This window comes from Urocampus carinirostris, chromosome 10 (genome assembly GCF_059441175.1).
Source record: "Urocampus carinirostris isolate Australia breed hairy pipefish chromosome 10, RoL_Ucar_1.0, whole genome shotgun sequence".
Taxonomy (NCBI): domain Eukaryota; kingdom Metazoa; phylum Chordata; class Actinopteri; order Syngnathiformes; family Syngnathidae; genus Urocampus; species Urocampus carinirostris.
Genome location: NC_142358.1, coordinates 5,492,415 through 5,510,080, shown reverse-complemented (window position 1 = coordinate 5,510,080; position 17,666 = coordinate 5,492,415). Strand labels below are relative to the sequence as shown.

The 17,666-nt window shown below is 39.8% G+C and overlaps 2 protein-coding genes across 7 annotated transcripts in view; one reads left to right on the top strand and one right to left on the bottom strand.

Annotated features, from left to right (window-relative positions):
- LOC148357557 (short transient receptor potential channel 6-like) lies at positions 1 to 15,194 on the bottom strand. Its single transcript, XM_088345115.1, has 14 exons — positions 15,142 to 15,194; positions 14,941 to 15,031; positions 13,620 to 13,703; positions 11,126 to 11,979; positions 10,340 to 10,504; positions 10,100 to 10,264; positions 9,384 to 9,600; positions 9,086 to 9,313; positions 7,864 to 8,128; positions 7,454 to 7,649; positions 5,174 to 5,383; positions 5,025 to 5,081; positions 2,245 to 2,320; positions 1 to 2,161 (listed from the first exon to the last, which is right to left on the bottom strand). The coding sequence occupies exons 4-14, from the start codon at positions 11,954 to 11,956 to the stop codon at positions 2,022 to 2,024; spliced, it is 2,550 nt and encodes an 849-aa protein (XP_088201241.1). The 5' UTR covers positions 11,957 to 11,979; positions 13,620 to 13,703; positions 14,941 to 15,031; positions 15,142 to 15,194; the 3' UTR covers positions 1 to 2,021.
- Positions 14,957 to 17,666, top strand: part of cep126 (centrosomal protein 126) — a 26,440-nt gene continuing 23,730 nt past the window's right edge. For 3 of the 6 annotated variants that reach the window (XM_088345120.1, XM_088345121.1, XM_088345116.1), the window contains exon 1: positions 15,344 to 15,677. In XM_088345120.1, the coding sequence (XP_088201246.1) occupies positions 15,577 to 15,677 (101 nt within the window). In that variant the 5' untranslated portion in view covers positions 15,344 to 15,576. The other 3 variants (XM_088345118.1, XM_088345119.1, XM_088345122.1) reach the window with 3 other exon arrangements.

The window sequence follows — 17,666 nt, the reverse complement described above, 5'->3', positions numbered from 1 at the left end:
GATGAGACACTCTGGGTGCTCAGCACCCACAAAGCACCAATGTTAGAGAAATGAACATTGGAAAGTAATAATTTGCTGTACAAATATTGTGTTGGATAGTTCACAAAACAGACAACTTTAATCAATGTCTTCACGTTGATAGATATAATTATTGTAACAGCAATTGAGCACACTTAGCTCTTACAAATTTTGTAAAAACAATACCAAAAAAAACATTGGCAACTACACATCAGGGGTTTTCTTTGTTTGCAATAAATTATACCATTAGTGACTTGTAATCAGAGGGTCAAAATATTAGGAACAGAAGGGGTTATTTTACACAGTATAATCTATATTTACCAGACTATAAGGTGCACCTAAAAATCAGAAATTTGCCAGAACTTTGAAAGTGCGCATTATAAACCGAAAAATACGGTAAACAAAATAAGCAATGCATAATTACAATGAAACACAATTACATACGGTAACCATTCAAGAATTTTTTCTTATTTGAAGTGAAATATTCAAATTCTATGATATTTGTTTATTTTCTGCTGTATATTTCCATTCTCCGCTTTTAAAGTAGTTTTAATTTCATGTGTCTTGACTGCCCATTTTGCACATCTGGTTAGCTACTCTTCTTGCACTATCGGCACTATGGTAAAATACTATACGTAGCCAAAATACAATACAACTTTATTTATATCTGTACATTCAAGGAAACTGTGGGGGTCAGATGCATCGACATTTCGTTCTGTATACACGTGTACTAGAATGACAATAAAGTAGATCTGAATCTGAATCTGAATCTGAATCTGAATCTTATAGTCCAGTATGCCTTCTATGTGACAACTGTTTAATAAAAGACCGTTTTAAGGCTCTTAAAAGTCATAAATCAAGAGCGACAAATGAAAAATGTGGTGCCCATATTTGGGATTTTCTAGGATATCTGATTTATAACTGTTATGACGTTTTTGTGGTTGTACGAGCTAATTTTAAGCTTATCTCTAATAATAACATAGTAATAACATGGCAATTTGTTATTACAGGTAGTACATATAAAAACCCGAGGCACTTTAAACTGATCAGTAACAAAAAGTAACTCTCAGCTTCAAAATGGTTTGTGACCATTGCCATGAATTACACAATAAAAACTGGCCTATGTACATCCGATTGAACTACTCTAAGTGTTTTTCAACCTTTTTTGAACAAGGCAAACTCTTTATTTACTAAAGAATCTCATTTGAAAATGTTTGAAAATTAATCCATGTTGTTGGGTTTTTTTCAGCTCTAATTATCATATTGCTTAAATTGACAGTATATTTTTTTTAATTATATTTTGTGGTTACCATGGCTCAGGTTATACAGGTTATTATTTATTTTGGTGTTGTAATTTTGCTGTTATTTTGGATTTTTTTTCCAGAATCAACAAAAATCATAACAAAAATAAAACTGAACAAAGTATGAGACAGAGGATTTCTTTTTACTACTATCTATATGATTCCTTTGCTTTTTTAATATAAAATAATAAAGTAAAATAATTTAGCAAAATCTCATTCAAGGTCTTTAAATATTTTGATGTATTATTGTTATTTTTTTGTTCAAACTTAAACATTTGATTAAAAAAGGGCTGGAAGGCCCTTAGAGCAGGTTGGACATGGGGGAAAATATGTGTGGACTTATTTGCAGGCTTCTCGCCCAGTTTTCCTTGCAAGTTCAAAATCCATTGATGTCTTCTCCTTATTTTGAGTGTTTACTAAAGTTAAAACTTATCATTTTTATTTCTGAATAAATACAGTTTCAAATATATTTCCCTGTACCGCCTCATGAGAATATGATTAGATTATAAAAGAAATGAAAAAAATAGCAATCTGCTACCACTTACTGATAATAAATGTTACAGTTACTCGGCTGATGCCTGGAAGAAATCAAAGATACTGAACAATGGTATCTTTTTTTTAAGATAAAATTGGGCAATTTCTCACAGCACACTAGTGTGCCCTGGCACACTAGTCGAAAAACACTGCTCTACCTAATACAAACTAGTGAGACTCGGGTTGTCCTTGTGTGACTTCTGTAAGCTTCTTGACGAGCTCGGTGAGCGTTCTCACTTCCCGTTTCCCCGTTCCCAACAACTCGAAACGGAGGCTGGCTATGTCCCGCTTGATCTCGTTGAGTTCGCCTGCAGGACACGATGTTTGCCAATCGAGATGTCGAGAACATGGCGTGCAAGTGGATAATTTTTTTTATGTGTGCTGCAATCACCTTCTTTCACCTCGTGGTTTTCTTTGTCCCGCTGCGCTTTCAGGATGTGTCTCTTGACAAGGCGGTTCACGATCTTCTGCAAATTGGAAACAGAAGCAGCTTGTTTCAAGACGACAAGATGATTCCTAACAAGATGTCACAATGTTCAAGGTAAGCGTTGGAAATTAACGAATGAGTCATTTGAAATCGGGCATAAGAAACACATAAACTCAGGCTCAACAACCTTTTTGAAGCTGAGAGCTCTATTTTTGTAGCACAAAAAAGCTACGAGTTTGATATGCACCGTGAATATAACAACATATCAGTCTTTAACTTTATTGTTACTATGTTATTACTATGTGATTAGTATTAATAGTTGTGTTAACCACTAATACATCCTGCCAGTTACAAATTAATTAAAATCGCAATGACCAGTCCTTGCTTTTCTGTCCTGTGGTGAGAAGGTTGGTAACGGACTTTGAAAGAGTATTTGATAGGCGTAAGTTATGTGTGAATGTTAGGAAGAGTAAGGTGATGAAGTGTGGCATGGCGTTAGAAATAAGTTTGCATGGACAGGCGTTGGAAGAAGTTGAAAGCTTTAGGTACTTGGGTTGTCATGTGGCTGCAGTTGGTGGAATGGAGTGCGAGGTATTACACAGAGTGAATCAAGGAAGTAAGGTTTTGGGTGCTCTGACGAGAGTGATGAGCAGCAAGAGTATGAGTATGGATGTTAAGAGGGGACTGAATGAGAGTGTGATTGTGCCGACTGTGTTGTATGGTGTAGAGACATGGAGCCTGACTGCAGATTTAAGAAGAGTTTAATGTTTTTGAGATGAAGTGTTTGAGGAGTATGTTAGGAGAGACAAGATTGGATAGATTGAGAAATGAAATTGTGAGAGACAGAACCGGAGTAGTCATGGAACTGAGCAAGCGTGTTGATAAAAGAGTACTCGGTTGGTTTGGACACATGGAGAGGATGGATGAGGAGCAAATGTTAAAGAGGATCTACAGAGCAGAAGCCAATGGAAGGAGACCAAGAGGAAGGCCGCGATTGACGTGGATGGATGGTGTTATGAGTGCACTGGCGGAAAGAGGTCTAAATCTAGTGAAAGCTAGAGCTATTGTTGGTGACAGGAATGACTGGAGAGATGTTTGGGCGCATTCTAAGGGATGGGCAGGGCACCTGTATGATGCAGCAGGGGTAAACCAGTGAAAGCTGTCGGGCCCTGCTGTTGAACAAAAGAGTGTTGTGTGTAGGCAGGCAGGCAGGCAGGCAGGCTGGCAGGCAGGTAGGTAGGTAGGTAGGTAGGTAGGTAGGTAGGTAGGTAGGTAGGTAGTTAGGTAGGTAGGTAGGTAGGTAGGTAGGTAGGTAGGTAGGTAATGACCAGTCACCGAGTTTTACACATGACAGTGGCGGTCTGTAAAAACATCAATGTCTCCCCTGCCATCTTGTGGTCAATGGTAATATTACAACTTAAAACTATACAGCAGGATGCAAAAATATGGACATGATTTACAGAATTTCTTCATTGACAACTTCTTATCTATATTGTTTTTGGGTAATAAGGTGTGAGAATGGTAAGAATGTATATTTTTCTAGCTAGCTAGCTAAGTAAAATTTATTCATTTATACAGTCATAATATACAGATTTTCCTGTTATTTCAGATTGTTTTTCATTTTGTTGTCTGAAGTGGCCTTGAATGTCATCATATCAGTACTTGTTAGCACAACTTATTACTGGTCAGCTATTTTCAGAACTGTTCCCCGGGCTATTTGGGTGTTCTTAGACAATGAATGATTAAAAATAATTTTAGAAATTTTTCTCATGACAGCAACAATATGCAAACACATCAAAGTCTCCCCTGCCATCTAGTGGTTGATGGTCATTTTACAACATAAAACTATGCAGCGGGGATGCAATAAATGGACATGATTGAAGTATTTTTTTCATTTCTAATTTCTGATTTATGATGTTTTTGGGAATGAAGTGGAAAAACGTGTAGAATGTATGGTATAAACTCTTCATTAAGTGAGCCATAATTATACAGCTTCTCCATTTCAGTTTTTTTAATTTTATAGCCAGAAGTGGACAAAAATGTCATCATATAAATTCTTGTTAAAATGATGATTATGTTCCTTTATTTTTATTTTTAATCTTAGATTTTTTTTAATTAAATACTATTACCGTTAACCTATTGAACCATGGTATATTACTGTAAATTATCTTGCTTCATCAAATAGTACTTTTTGACATGTAATAATAATAAATAATAAAGTGTATTCTACTCTGTTCTACTCTAGTACCAGGTTTGAACAAAGGCTTGGTCCTTGTTTTAATTGTGTTTGATTTTGTGGCCACAAGTGGCCTTGAATGTCATCATATTAGCACCGGTTCTGATATAGGCTTGTTGTTCTGTGGAAATGTACATTCTATCTTTAAGTTTCAGTTTGGATTCAGCCTCTGGACCACCATTTTAATATAGCAACAATGATAAGCCATTTTGCCGGCACATTTGTTAATCTCTACAAGCATTGTCTGTAGCTCATTAATAATGCCCTGAATATTCTGTCAATAAAGATTTTGAAAGAACTGTTCATCCTTTTTTAGGCTTTATTTTGACAACCTACCTTCTTGCTACCTGGCATCAAACAAAGGGACACAAAAACAGAGGAATATAAGTTGTTTTCTCAATAGTACAAACGAAATTATAAAGGGTTCTGATGATCGGTAGGGTTACTGGTTTAGGACGCAAGTTGTGTAGTTGGTAATCAAAGGTTAGCAAGATGATAGATTGTTCACCTGATAACGTGTTGGACAGGCTGATGCTTCCATTTGAGAGTCTTCTTGTTGACTTAACTGAAGGTCCAAAACAAGTGGAAAAAAACGTAAAACTGAGAAAAAAAATTACTTGAGTTGATAGAAACTTTGATTCACATTTTCAGATCTACCTTGTTTCGTTCCATTTCATCATCCTGTATTCTTTCTTGATCTTTTCCTTGAACTGCCTGCCAGAAACGTTTCTTGAGGCCCAACAAGAGTGAAGAGACCGGGCCAAGATTTGGGAGCAGGTTGAAAGGGATCGGTAGTGAAACGCTCCGTTCGAAGTGTGAGAACCATAATTTAGCTCGGGCAAACTTCCACTCCACATCAGCATCACCCTGATCAAGATAAAAAAACTCAGTTTTAGCTGGTGAAGCCCAATTATTGGGGTCAATCCCCTGGACCAAACAATTTCAGTGATATACCGCAGACCACAAGGATATGACAATAGGCCATTTTGAGGTGGCGATTACAAAGTGAAATAGATAGAAATTTATGGATATTGGTGAACATCTTCCAAACCCCGAATTAAAACATTAAAATACAAAATGGTATATTGTAAGTATAACAAATTTTTATATATGTGCATATGATTAAATAACATTGGAAATTAAAATAAATTTCAAGTAAAAATTATATTTAATTTACATTTGGTTTGATTGAAGAGTGAACAGTCCATGATGGGGGTGAGAGGGGTCCCTAATGGTGTCTTGGCTCGGGATAGGCAGCGCTTCTGGCCATTGTCCTGAATGGAGGGGAGAGAAGTCCCGATGATTTTCCCTGCTTTCCTCATCACCCTCCTCACACTACCCCAGTCGGAGGCACTGCATCCTCCACACCACACAGAGATACAGCTAGTCAGGATGCTCTCTATGGTGCCCCTGTAGAATGTGATGAGGGTGGGTAGGGGCAGGTGGGCTCTCGTCATCCTCCGCAGGAAGTACAGGCGCTGCTGTGCCCTCTTCACCAGTGATGCAGTGTTCACGGACCAGGTGAGTTTGTCTGTGATGTGCACCCCTAGGAACTTGGTGCTGCTGACAACCTCCACAGCCTTGTTGTTGATGAGAAGTGGGGCATGGTTGGGCTGGTTTTTCCTGAAGTCGATAATGACCTCTTTAGTTTTGTCAACACTCAGGACCAGGCTGTTGACTCTGCACCAGCCCACCAACTGCTCCACCTCCTCTCTGTAGGCCAGGTCGTTGTCGTCCCTGATGAGGCCCACCACTGTTGTGTCGTCAGCAAACTTCACGGTGTGGTTTGTGGCTGACCTAGGGACGCAGTCGTGTGTCATCAGGGTGAACAGCAGGGGGCTAAGGACACAGCCTTGGGGGGAGCCCGTGCTGAGGGTGATGACATCTGAGATGTTCTGATCAAGCCGCACTGACTGGGGTTTGTCAGAGAGGAAGTCCAGCAGCCAGTTCCGCAGCGGGGTGTTGAAGCCCAGGAGTTTGAGTTTGTCTACCAGGTGTTGTGGGATGATGGTGTTGAATGCTGAACTGAAGTCCAGGAACAGCATCCGCACATGGGTGTTCTTCTCCTCTAGGTTTGTCAGGCTCAGGTGAAGAGCAGAGGAGATGGCATCCCCGGTGGAGCGGTTTGTCCGGTAGGCAAACTGAAAGGGGTCGAGTGAGGAGGGGAGACTGGAGGTGATGTGCTCTTTAACCAGTCTCTCAAAGCACTTCATTATGATAGGAGTCAGTGCAACGGGCCGGTAGTCGTTCAATGATGAGATCTGGGGATTTTGAGGTTTTCCGATCAAGTAACAGGTGGATGCAGAAGTGGAAGAAGAATGCATTTTGAAAATAAAACAGATTTTACATCTTGCACCTGCACAAATGGTCATGCCCATCAAAGATTTCCTTGCTTTAATGAGCTGCTTATTCTTAATTATAGTCCCGATTGCCGATTGGTTACAGCAATGCGACTTAGTGAGGGTAGTGCCTTTTCCGTTTTGCAATCTTTGTTTTGATCGTTAACATGTTTTTTCTTCTCCCTTTAGCATCAACACAAGCCTTGAATCCATAGCAAATTAATAAGGTACAAAAACAGTATTGTATCCCACTAATTTGGGAACTAGAAGATGCTGAATTGAGCAAAAAGAGAGAATGGTAGCATTGTGAAAGAAGGTTTAGCCAATTGCATATCAGCGTCTTTAATAACGTCGACCAATAGCGGGCAAGTATCTTAAAGATGTACAAGGCCCATAACTGGCACAGTTAAACGTGCAAACACCGTTAAGTTTGAATTTTGTATGTTTTTTGGCTCATAAAATCCATTGTTGACGTCATAAAATGGAGAAAATTCTTTGAAACATCCTAAGACAGGATTGACGCATCCCAAAAGTCTACTGTATACATCTTTTTTGAATACTGAAGGAAAGCAGAGAATCTGACGGCAACAGAACATACCTCAATCTCCTGAAAGGAGCTATTGAACATGGCAATGAGCATGTTGAGCAAGACAATCACCATGATGACGTTGTAGACACCGTACAGGACATAGCCGATGTTCTCAATGAATTTGTGATCGATGTCAATCACCACCGACTTTACTTCCGAAAGACCAAAAATGGCCCAGAAGAGTGTTTTGAAACTTTCTTCCAGCCTGAGGTAGGAAAAGGTTGAGTCAATGGCAATTCATAACTTGAATGATTGCGGTCTGGGGACCCATAAGACCAAAAAACAACAACCCCTTCCATATATGTGAACTCAAGTGTTTTAAAAAGGTTTGAAAAAAATAAACGGTCCATATTGTTTTGCAAGGTATCAACCAAAAGTCAAACTAGAGCCGTGTAAAAGCAGTTCGAACCACAACTCACGTGGTAAAAGCCTCGTTGTGTTTGGCCCCCAGGTAGTACGAGTACAGGTTAAACATGCCCACCATGAAGGCCACAAACACGGTGATAAAAATCACCAGGAACTTGAAGATGTCCTTTACCGTCCTGCCCAGCGAGATTTGCAAAGGACCGAAGCTCTCGTTGGCGGGCAAGACGTAGGAGATGCGGCAGAAGCTCAGCACCACCGCAATGGCGTACAGGCCCTCGTAAATGAGCTGTGGATCTGACGGGAGCCACTTGACCCGAGCTGGAATCAAAGAGTAGAACAGAAAGTGAAGCCTGTAGTCTCTAGTCTCTTCTTTAGCGAAGCGTCAATAAAGTTGCTGTTTATTTACATGTGCAGTAAACCAAAGTAAATACAACATGAACCCAGTCTGAGGTGTGGATTGCAAAGAAAATAAACAAATAGCGAAAGCGGATTAAAAATGAAATTAATTTTAAAACTACCATTTGCAAAGATTGTCACGTCCTTAGAAGATGTTCTTACTTTCATCGCTTCCTTAATTTCAACAACAATTCTGATTGTCCACTGATCACGACCATGCAAATTAACAAGGGTAATGATTTGTGTGCCATATTTGTGTTTCTAAATAACTGTAAGCTTCACGTTCTAGTATTGTCATGTTTTTTTCTTCTCCCTTTAGCATGTGCAAGCCTCGGGGCCCATAACAATTAAACATAGTACATTAAGTGCTGCTTTATACTGCTGACCCGCTAAGGGTTTATGAAGCTCTCACGATTCTGAACTGAATGAAGGAACAGAAAAGCACTGTGGGAGGGAGTTCAGCCAATAGCATACCAGCATTTTAATGATGCCGTGATGGAAATTATTAGCAGACAAACATTTTATATGACGTCAATGAATAGCAGACAGGCATCTTAGTGACATAACTCGACATACACACAAACATTGTAGATGTCGTATAGTGAGGAAAATGCTGTAAAAATGCAGAAGGAAGGGGTCCCCGTATCTCAAGAGAGTACACATATATTGAACAGCTTGCCAAATGTACGTAACATGTGTAAATTCTCTTGCAATTTCAAGTTTCTCTAAAACCCATAATGTAATTATAAGTACCGGTACATGGATTTTGCCTATCATGGGTTATTTTCGGAACATATCCTTAGAGATAAACAACATTTCAATGTATTATCAGTAATTTACGATGGATAATAATAAGAAGACTGTTACCCTATGACGTACCGAGCTGAAAGTATTGAATTTCCGATGGCAGAGATGTGCTGGACAGGTTAGCATGGTGCTCGTCCACGTAGCACTGAGCAGCATATACATGCCAGAACGCCATCAGCCGTGCGATGAACGAGCTAGAGAAAATTGCCAAAATATTGAAGTCCAGAAGGTTCCAGGGTTCAGAGATGTACTCTCCAATGTCCTGGGACCAAATGTGATTGCATTCTTCCCAGATTTTTCCTGTTGAAAAAAAGATCAGTCCGTTTAATTTCTGGAGGTATCTAGGTCGAAGGTTGGTAGTACGACTAACCTAGCACCCAAGACATGATGAGAATCTCCATCCAGGTAAAGGACGTGGTCTTCATGCGGAAAAGTTGTGAAGGTCCATCTTGAGTGGTCATGTTAGGCATCAGCGGTGTACCGTTAAAACGATCAGCTGCATTGAGGACCAAGAGGCATAGGAATACCACAAAGGAGGCAGCGTGGGCCACAAATTTCAGGAAAGGGCCACACATAAGCTTTCCTAGCTGTAGAATTGCAAAGAAGCAAGAAATAGATTATTTTGTTCAGAACACAGGAAATAGTGTGTATTTTGAGTCCATTTTTGGAAAACAGAGGAAGTTTGGGTCTGAAGAATAAAACTATTTTCTTCCTCAGCATGTTCATTCATATCCGGGTGTAAGACGATAGCTTGGTCAAAATAAAGGAGCACACCTCCATACAAGCCTCCCCACCTGACCAATCATTCCTAACATTGATATTGCCTGTACCCAACAACCTCTGGTCATCCCCATTGTTATGGTCACAGCAGGTGTTAATTTGTTCATATTTAATGTTTGGAGATTTTGTTGGTTCATGAATTTATACCTGGGCTGAGTTATTAGGAATCCTTTTCGAGCATGCCCGCCTTTTTTTCCTGCTTCCCTTCATATAGGTCGACCAAAGGATTGCAACAAATACAAATAATTGATATTCTAAGATGAAGAAGCCTTTCATGAAAACACAATGAATTTCCCAATGACTAACCTTGCTGGAAGGTGCAATCCAGGACACGAGAGCAAGAACAGGTAGACTAAATGTGACTCCCAACACCAAGAGAATCTTTACTGCCATAGTCTGCATGCGTAGTCCAGAAATGTTCTGATACCAGATGGACCGCAGCTGTTGCTGGCAATTGGGATGGGCAACAAACTGACCAAGATGCACAGACAAAATGCTCACTACCAAGGTTAAAGCATATATAAAGACAGTGTTTGGTCAATTTACCTTCTTAACTTCATACTTGATAGCAAGCTTTAACCTGTCTAGGTTTTGTGCACTTGCGAGTGGGTTGCCGTGTAAGATGGCTTCCACTTCCTCTATGTTCTGGCACAAATCCAGTAGGCCCACCATAAAGTCTTTGCATTGCATTGACAGTTTATTGTAGTCTTTCTGGTGCAAACAGATATAAGACAGAGGTTAGGTTTTCAGACTTCTGAGGACCTTCTAACTTCAACATAACACATGGACAAGATTTTAAAACTGTGTGGGATTTAGCCGGTTAATTTAATAGATGCAAGAGTTTGTGCTAGGGAAAGATGTAAATGGTGAAAAATATTTAAGAATTACTGATATTGACGCAGCTCGAATTGGCTAACCTGGGCTCTCCTGTGGCGTGGTGGATCAGATCATATGATGCAGAGGGGGTAAACGAGTGAATGCTGTGGGGCCTCTCTGCTGATGGGTTGCATGGCACCCTAATTTACACCTTGTTCTACTGTGGGCTTAATGTTTGGTGACAGGTTGGTAGGAGCAAAGTGGAATGAATGTTTGGTGAATTTGAGTGTGTTCTTGACTCGAGCCAACTCCTACTACGGAGATATAGATTTGGTATATGGATAGATGGGGATTTAGGACCCTGTCATTTACTGCTCCTTACCAAAAATGACTTGGTATGGGTACTATTTTGGATGAGGTCAAATTCTTGTAGAGTCTAGGAGTCATTCAAAGACTTGAGAGCAATCAGATAAATGATTGGTTCACCGACTAACTTTAAAAAATTAACTAACCAACCTTGAACTCCATCTCAGTACTAGCTAAGACCGCCAACTCGTGGCTCAGTTCCAGCGCTGCCACCATGGGATCTTCATTGGACAGCGACAGGTAGGCCGGACTGGCAAGACCTCTGTAAGCGTCAATTCGGGACTGCGAGTGTCTGAAGGAGTCATTCTCCTGCTGCTGGCTGCATTCACAGCACCGGCAGTAGTAGTTGTGAGGTCGCTGGATACGAGCCCCCTTGGCGAGAAGCAAGTGCACAATCTCATAGTTATGACATTGGGAAGCCAGGATGATGGGCGTGATGTCATTGGAGAAGAGGCTGCCGTTCTCGTCGTAAGCAAAGAGGTCTCGGTGTATGTCCACCTGACTGGGGCTGGACGTCAACGTTTGAACATCTGTAAATGCCTGGTGATTCAAGATAGCCTCCACGATGCGCACATAACCTTTACGGATGCCTAGAAGCAAGCCATCCCCTATCCTGGCCAGCTCTTTCCTCTCCAGGAGCAACTTGGTAATCTCCAAATGCTCGTTGGCTACTGCCAGTTGTAAAGCATTCTGACCGGTGAAATCAAAGCTGTTGATATTTATGTCAGGTACCACGTCCAGCAAGCGCCTCACCTCGGGGACGTTGCCGCATATGACAGCCTCTAAGAAAGCTCCCTCAGACAGTGAAAGGGTGGAGTTGGAATAGACCTTAAAGAGGGGGGTGGCCTCCCATGTGGTTGATTCCGAGATCTCGGCTTTTATCTGTCTTAGATCTGGAGACTTTTGCATGGATTTGTTTTTCCACTTTTGCTTGGCGCTCGAAGGAACCAAGTATCCAGACTTTGAGTACCTTCGCCACATGAGGATGACTGTTGTTTCTCAATCTGAGGAGCAGATTTGTAGATAGTCATTCATTTACTGTAATTCTACTCACCCGTCAAAATAACCGGGTTATCGTCACTTTGAGTTTCCGTAGTTTGTATTCTTTCTTAAGGTTTGTATCACTTGTTTTCAGTTGCACTACATAATGCAGTGACATTTATTTTGATAGAAAAAGGCGGGGCATCCTGTAAAATGCTTTGACTTTATTAAATGATGTTAATCCTTCTGTACTCCCGTTAAACATTTGTTAATTATCAGATAGTTGGCGTTTGACAGTTCAACATCCTTGATGTCTATTTTCTTAACTGTGTTCTCCAGGACGGGTGAAGTTATTTGGTCCATTCATTTTTTAGTTGAAGAAATAGTCAAATAACTTCAATTGACTATAAACTTTGGGAGAAACCAAAAGTCAAGGTTTCAAACTGCATTTAAAGAGCTGGGTGGGGTTGTCCACATCTACAGAAATCGTCTTGAAGCTCAAGGTTACAGGTCATAAATCCCACAGAGTATGTCAGAGAAGTGACAACACCTCTGCTGAGTGGAGTTATTACTCTCTCCTCATGACGAACGCCACCCATAGACTCATCATCTGCTGTCCTTGACACCTTTGAGCTCAGCCTTGGAGGAAGCCAAGGGCTACGTACTGTAACTTTACATACTGCACTCCTTTAAGATCACCATATGGTGCTTGTTGAAAAATTGAGTAAATCTGTTTTTCTGGTCACTAATTTAATTTGCCTGATGCACCCACTCGTGGCACGCGGTAATTGGTGCAGTGGACGAGGGAATGAGACTCTCTCCATCATTCATTTGCTGGAAAGATTTAGCTGCATGACCTGAAGTGCACAGGTCAAATAATTCCGAGCAGCTGAAAACAAAGATGGTTGTTTATAAAAGTATAGAGTTACCTATTTGCTTAACAACTGAGGTTTGCTGTCAAGTACAGCAATTAAAGTACAGAATTCACATGGAAATTTATGAAATGGAATCAAAAGTGATACAACCAAATGAGCAAGCCAGGACGGCCCGGTGATATAACAGTTATTTTTTCCATTGAGAACAACCTATCTGACTCTGTAGTTATTGTACATTTTTGCTGTTTTCAATAGAGCAACACATCCTCAAAACATGCAGAACACCAATCATATAACTTTATGAAGCAGACAAAATGATTATGTTCCCACTCACCTCAATAAAATGTTTCCAACACTTTGCTCTATTTTAGTATTTAAAATATGTTTAAATAAATGAATCCTGTTCCTGCATCCTCCCATCCGACTGTCCGCCTGCTCCAGTGACCAAGAGGTTGTGATCACACTTTCGTGTGAGGTCACATTGTGCAGCCTCTGTGCTACTTGTGAGCATATAATCAAATAAAAGCACTCTTTTGCATCAACTGATACTGTATATGTCTAAGAATAACACCCTCAAATCACACTATAAAAATAAATATGGATAAGGATGCATCAATGTATATATAATTGTATCTTATATTCTTGTTAAAGTCTTGTTTGATCTTAATATGATTGATTGTGCATAATCTGATTCCTAGTACTCATTTTTAACTTTCAATGTCAAACATGTAATCTTATATAATAGTAGAAAGAATAAACATCAATGAAATAATAAAAAAATAAATCACCATTTCACCAGATGATGGCAGTAGTCCTTTGGCCGCCTTCCCCTTGGCTTTCTGTGAGAGTTTTAGCCCACCCCATCTGAAAAACTGAGATAAAAGAATCAAACAGTTCATACTGTTTGAAGGGGATTAGTATAAAGTTAAATGCATCCAGCCCTAGCCCTTTACTTACCATTACCTAATAAACATTAGTATGTAATCATATACAAATATATATCCATAACTATTTATTTATTATTCAATATATGATATGTTTAGCTCCAATAATGTACAACATGTTCAGAGACAGTTTCTACCCTTGAGCTATCACCACCCTATAACAAACCAACAAAACTGCAAAGAATCTTGACAATATATAGAAAAATGTATATTCTTAATTTATTATTCTACTTACTTTTGTACATTGTTGCTAATAATCCTTTTGCACTATTACTAGTCTATTACCCATCCATCCTCATATTATTTAAATAATTAAAAAACATTTTTTTAAATATTCTAAATATTTTATTAGATGCTTAACCTACAGTGCCACATCTAATGTTCGTTTTAATCAATGGGAATACAGACGTATTCTATTCTATTCTATTCTATTCTATTCTCATCTAATCTCAACTCATCTCATCTCATCAGCTGCACCGCATATCCTCAGTAGGGTCGCGGGGGTGCTGGAGCCCATCCCAGCAATCATCGGGCAGTGGGCAGTGGGCAGGGGACATCCTAAACTGGTTGCCAGCCAATAGCAGGGCATCTATTCTCATCATCTCATCAGCTGCACCACTTATCCTCAGTAGGGTCGCGGGCGTGCTGAAGCCCATCCCAGCAATCATCGGGCAGTGGGCAGGGGACACCCTGAACTGGTTGCCAGCCAATTGCAGGGCACACGGGGACAGACAACTCACTCGCTCAGTCACACCTAGGGACAATTTGGACCGGCCAATTCACCTGAAATACATGTCTTTGGAATGTGGGAGGAAACCGGAGTGCCCTGAGGAAAACCCACGCAGGAGGTTCCCACGACCTCAACTGTGCCGCACACGCGCTAACCACTGTGCCGCCGTGCTGCCCCTATTCTATTCTATTCTATTCTATTCTATTCTATTCTATTCTATTCTATTCTATTCTATTCTATTCTATTCTATTCTATTCTATTCTATTCTATAATGCAGTTCCTTATGTAACTAAATTTGAATCAGGCATGAATGTTTTCCTTTACAAAGAGTATATAATGAACACAAATGAACCAGATTATACGTCACCTACTCTAATAATAAGTATTACATTTTAGCATAGGTCCGAACGTGTATCATCGCTTCTGATTTCCTACTTTGTAGCTTTAGCAGCCTCTGCTGGCCGATTTAAGAACTCGCACAGCAACCGTTGCCAAGAGAGTGCGTCCTCAGTTTTAGATGGCTGCTCTGTTCACAAACAGACAGGTGAGCACGGACTTTATAACCTTAATTTTTTCAACATAAGTCAACATAAATGTTATTCCAAAACATGGACATTTTATTAAAAAGTGACACACCTTTAAATGGGAATTGAAAAATAATTCTCCGTCTACCTATTAGCAAAAAAAGCTATACGTGACGTACTACCCCGCCACCATTTCATAAATACTGGCGACTATAATTTTCTTTTAAACACAATAAAAGTGTTAATGGAGATTATTCGACGTTACTGTGACGTCATAAACGTGGCAACGAAGAAGGTGTATATGGAAAAACCTGCCCAGCATGTCGTATTTTCGTTTTTCTCTGAAAGTACAAACATGCGACGTCATTTCAATAGTGGATAATGAATTAAGAAGATAGAACAATAACCCTTAAAAAATCCCCCATTTCAACTATTACAAGCTAATATGCGGGCGGCTAGCTTACATGCTGTGTGACTTTTTTTGTGTGGCGGCAGCTTTTTAATTTCTTTATTCTTTAATTTTCTTCTCCTACACCAGAGATGAGTGATGTCGAGTCTCCAGCAGGAGAGAGCTGTTTTACTTGAGGAGCAAAAGTCGAATCGAGAGCGAGCTCGCAGATGTGTGCAGGAGACTAACAGAAGACGGAGGTATTTATGTAATACAACATCCATCAATCCATTATCTGAACCGCTTATTCTTAGTAGGGTCGCGGGGGTTCTGGAGCCCATCCGAGCTATCTTCGGGCGGTGGACAGAGGACACCGTGAACTGGCTGCATGCATAAAAGAACAAATTAAAACATAAATAAATAAAAGCTTTCCCTCTCACCAAAAAATATTAGAAAATAAATTAAAAAGACGCCATGAGTCCATCCAAAAGACGTTTTAATTTGGTTGAAAGGTAATTGTTAAAAAGACGTTTCTTCAAAACGTCTTTATTGTCATGGATTAAAACGTAGTGTACACATACCTGTCAACTGAAGACAATTACTCCTCTTATCAATTATTGCAATTCTCACCTATTTACTCGCAGTCGGACAGACTATGTAGAAGAGCCTTGTCCAAAGTCCGGCATAGGGGCCAGTAACGGCCCATGATCAAATTTTTATTGGGCCGGGCCTCAGTCATAAAATTATTCATATGTGTCTCACCAGTAATGTTGGCGACATAAATTTATTCCAAAAAATGTTTGTTTTTAAAATCACCATTTCACCAGATAATGGCAGTAGCCCTTTTGGCCACAATGCCTTTGGCCTTCTGTGATAATTTTAGTCCACCTCTTTTATAAAAAAAAAAAAGCAAAGCAGATTGTGAGGGCCGCCGTTTCCTGGACAAGTATTTTCTCACCGAAATCCGAAGACAAGTCACTTGCTCATTCACAACTAGGGATAATTTCGACTGTCCAATTAACCTGAAATGCATGTTTTTTGGATGTGAGAGGAAAAACCCACGCAAGCTAAAGGAGAATATGCAAACTCCGCACAGGACAGCTGTTAGCTGGATTTGAACCCATGACCCCAGAATCAGGATCTGATAAAAACATTAAATTGTTCTCAAATATGTATGTGTATATATATATATATATATATATATATATATATATATATATATATATATATATATATATATATATATATATATATATATATATATATATATATATATATATATATACATACACACCGTAAATTACGGACTATAGAGCACACCTGATTATAAGCCGCACCTACCACATTTTAAGAGGAAAACCGATTTTGTACTTACACAAGCCGCACCTGTATATAAGCCGTATGCGCCCACATTAAAAAATGTGACACAAACACAAATTTAACCCAAACCCGACTTTAAGTCCCGCGATTGAAACTGAATGTCCTTCATTAAAGTACACAGTCATAAAATCACAGCCATCAAAATGAACTGAAAATGATACCATTACTTGAGGTTTGATGCGGACCTGCAAAGTCCGGGTCCTGTTGAAAGTAATCCAAGGAAAAAAGTATATATTTCCAAAGGTAAGGGTGGGAAAAATATATATCCACTCTTGTCCGCCGTGTCCACAAACACGTCTCACCTTTATTCCACTTCCGGTCAGCCCCCGTTTGATTCGCCCCTTCTTTTTGATTCGCCCGTGCAAAACATATCAGAATAAGTGTCTAAAATAAATACATTACAAAAATATACAGTTGCAAATACATATTATACATGGTTACACATATTTACAAAGAAAGACGGTACACAGAGAGTTTTCAAAGCTTTAATAATAATAATATAACTTTCATCCCAAATGGTGCCTTTGACAGGGGAGGTAATGGTAGCAACACGCAAGCAACACGCTCACAACACAGTAAACGGGTCTGTTAAAAAAACATACTGTACTTGTAAAAATCACGGTAAACCGTCCTCATCTTCCTCCTCAGAACTGAAGCCATCAAAGTCGTCTTCCTCAGTGTCGGAAAGAAACTTTGTCATATAGACGTCGTCACAAGCTCCCGCAGCCTCACTCGCGCTGTCACTGTCGCTTGAACTCTAATCCACTCCTGATTCTGTGCCCTACTCTCCGTCACGCAGCAGACCGGCTTTTCGGAACCCGTTGGTGATGGTGGATTTTTTGATCTGCCTTTCTTTTTGCATTTTGCAT

Coding starts and splice junctions, on each gene's coding strand:
- LOC148357557 (XM_088345115.1), bottom strand. CDS start 11,956: ATGTGGCGAAGGTACTCAAAGTCTGGATACTTGGTTCCTTCGAGCGCC. Junction 10,265..10,339: donor TCAAGTATGAAGTTAAGAAG/GTAAATTGACCA, acceptor CATCTTGGTCAG/TTTGTTGCCCATCCCAATTG. Junction 5,082..5,173: donor ATGAAATGGAACGAAACAAG/GTAGATCTGAAA, acceptor TTGGACCTTCAG/TTAAGTCAACAAGAAGACTC.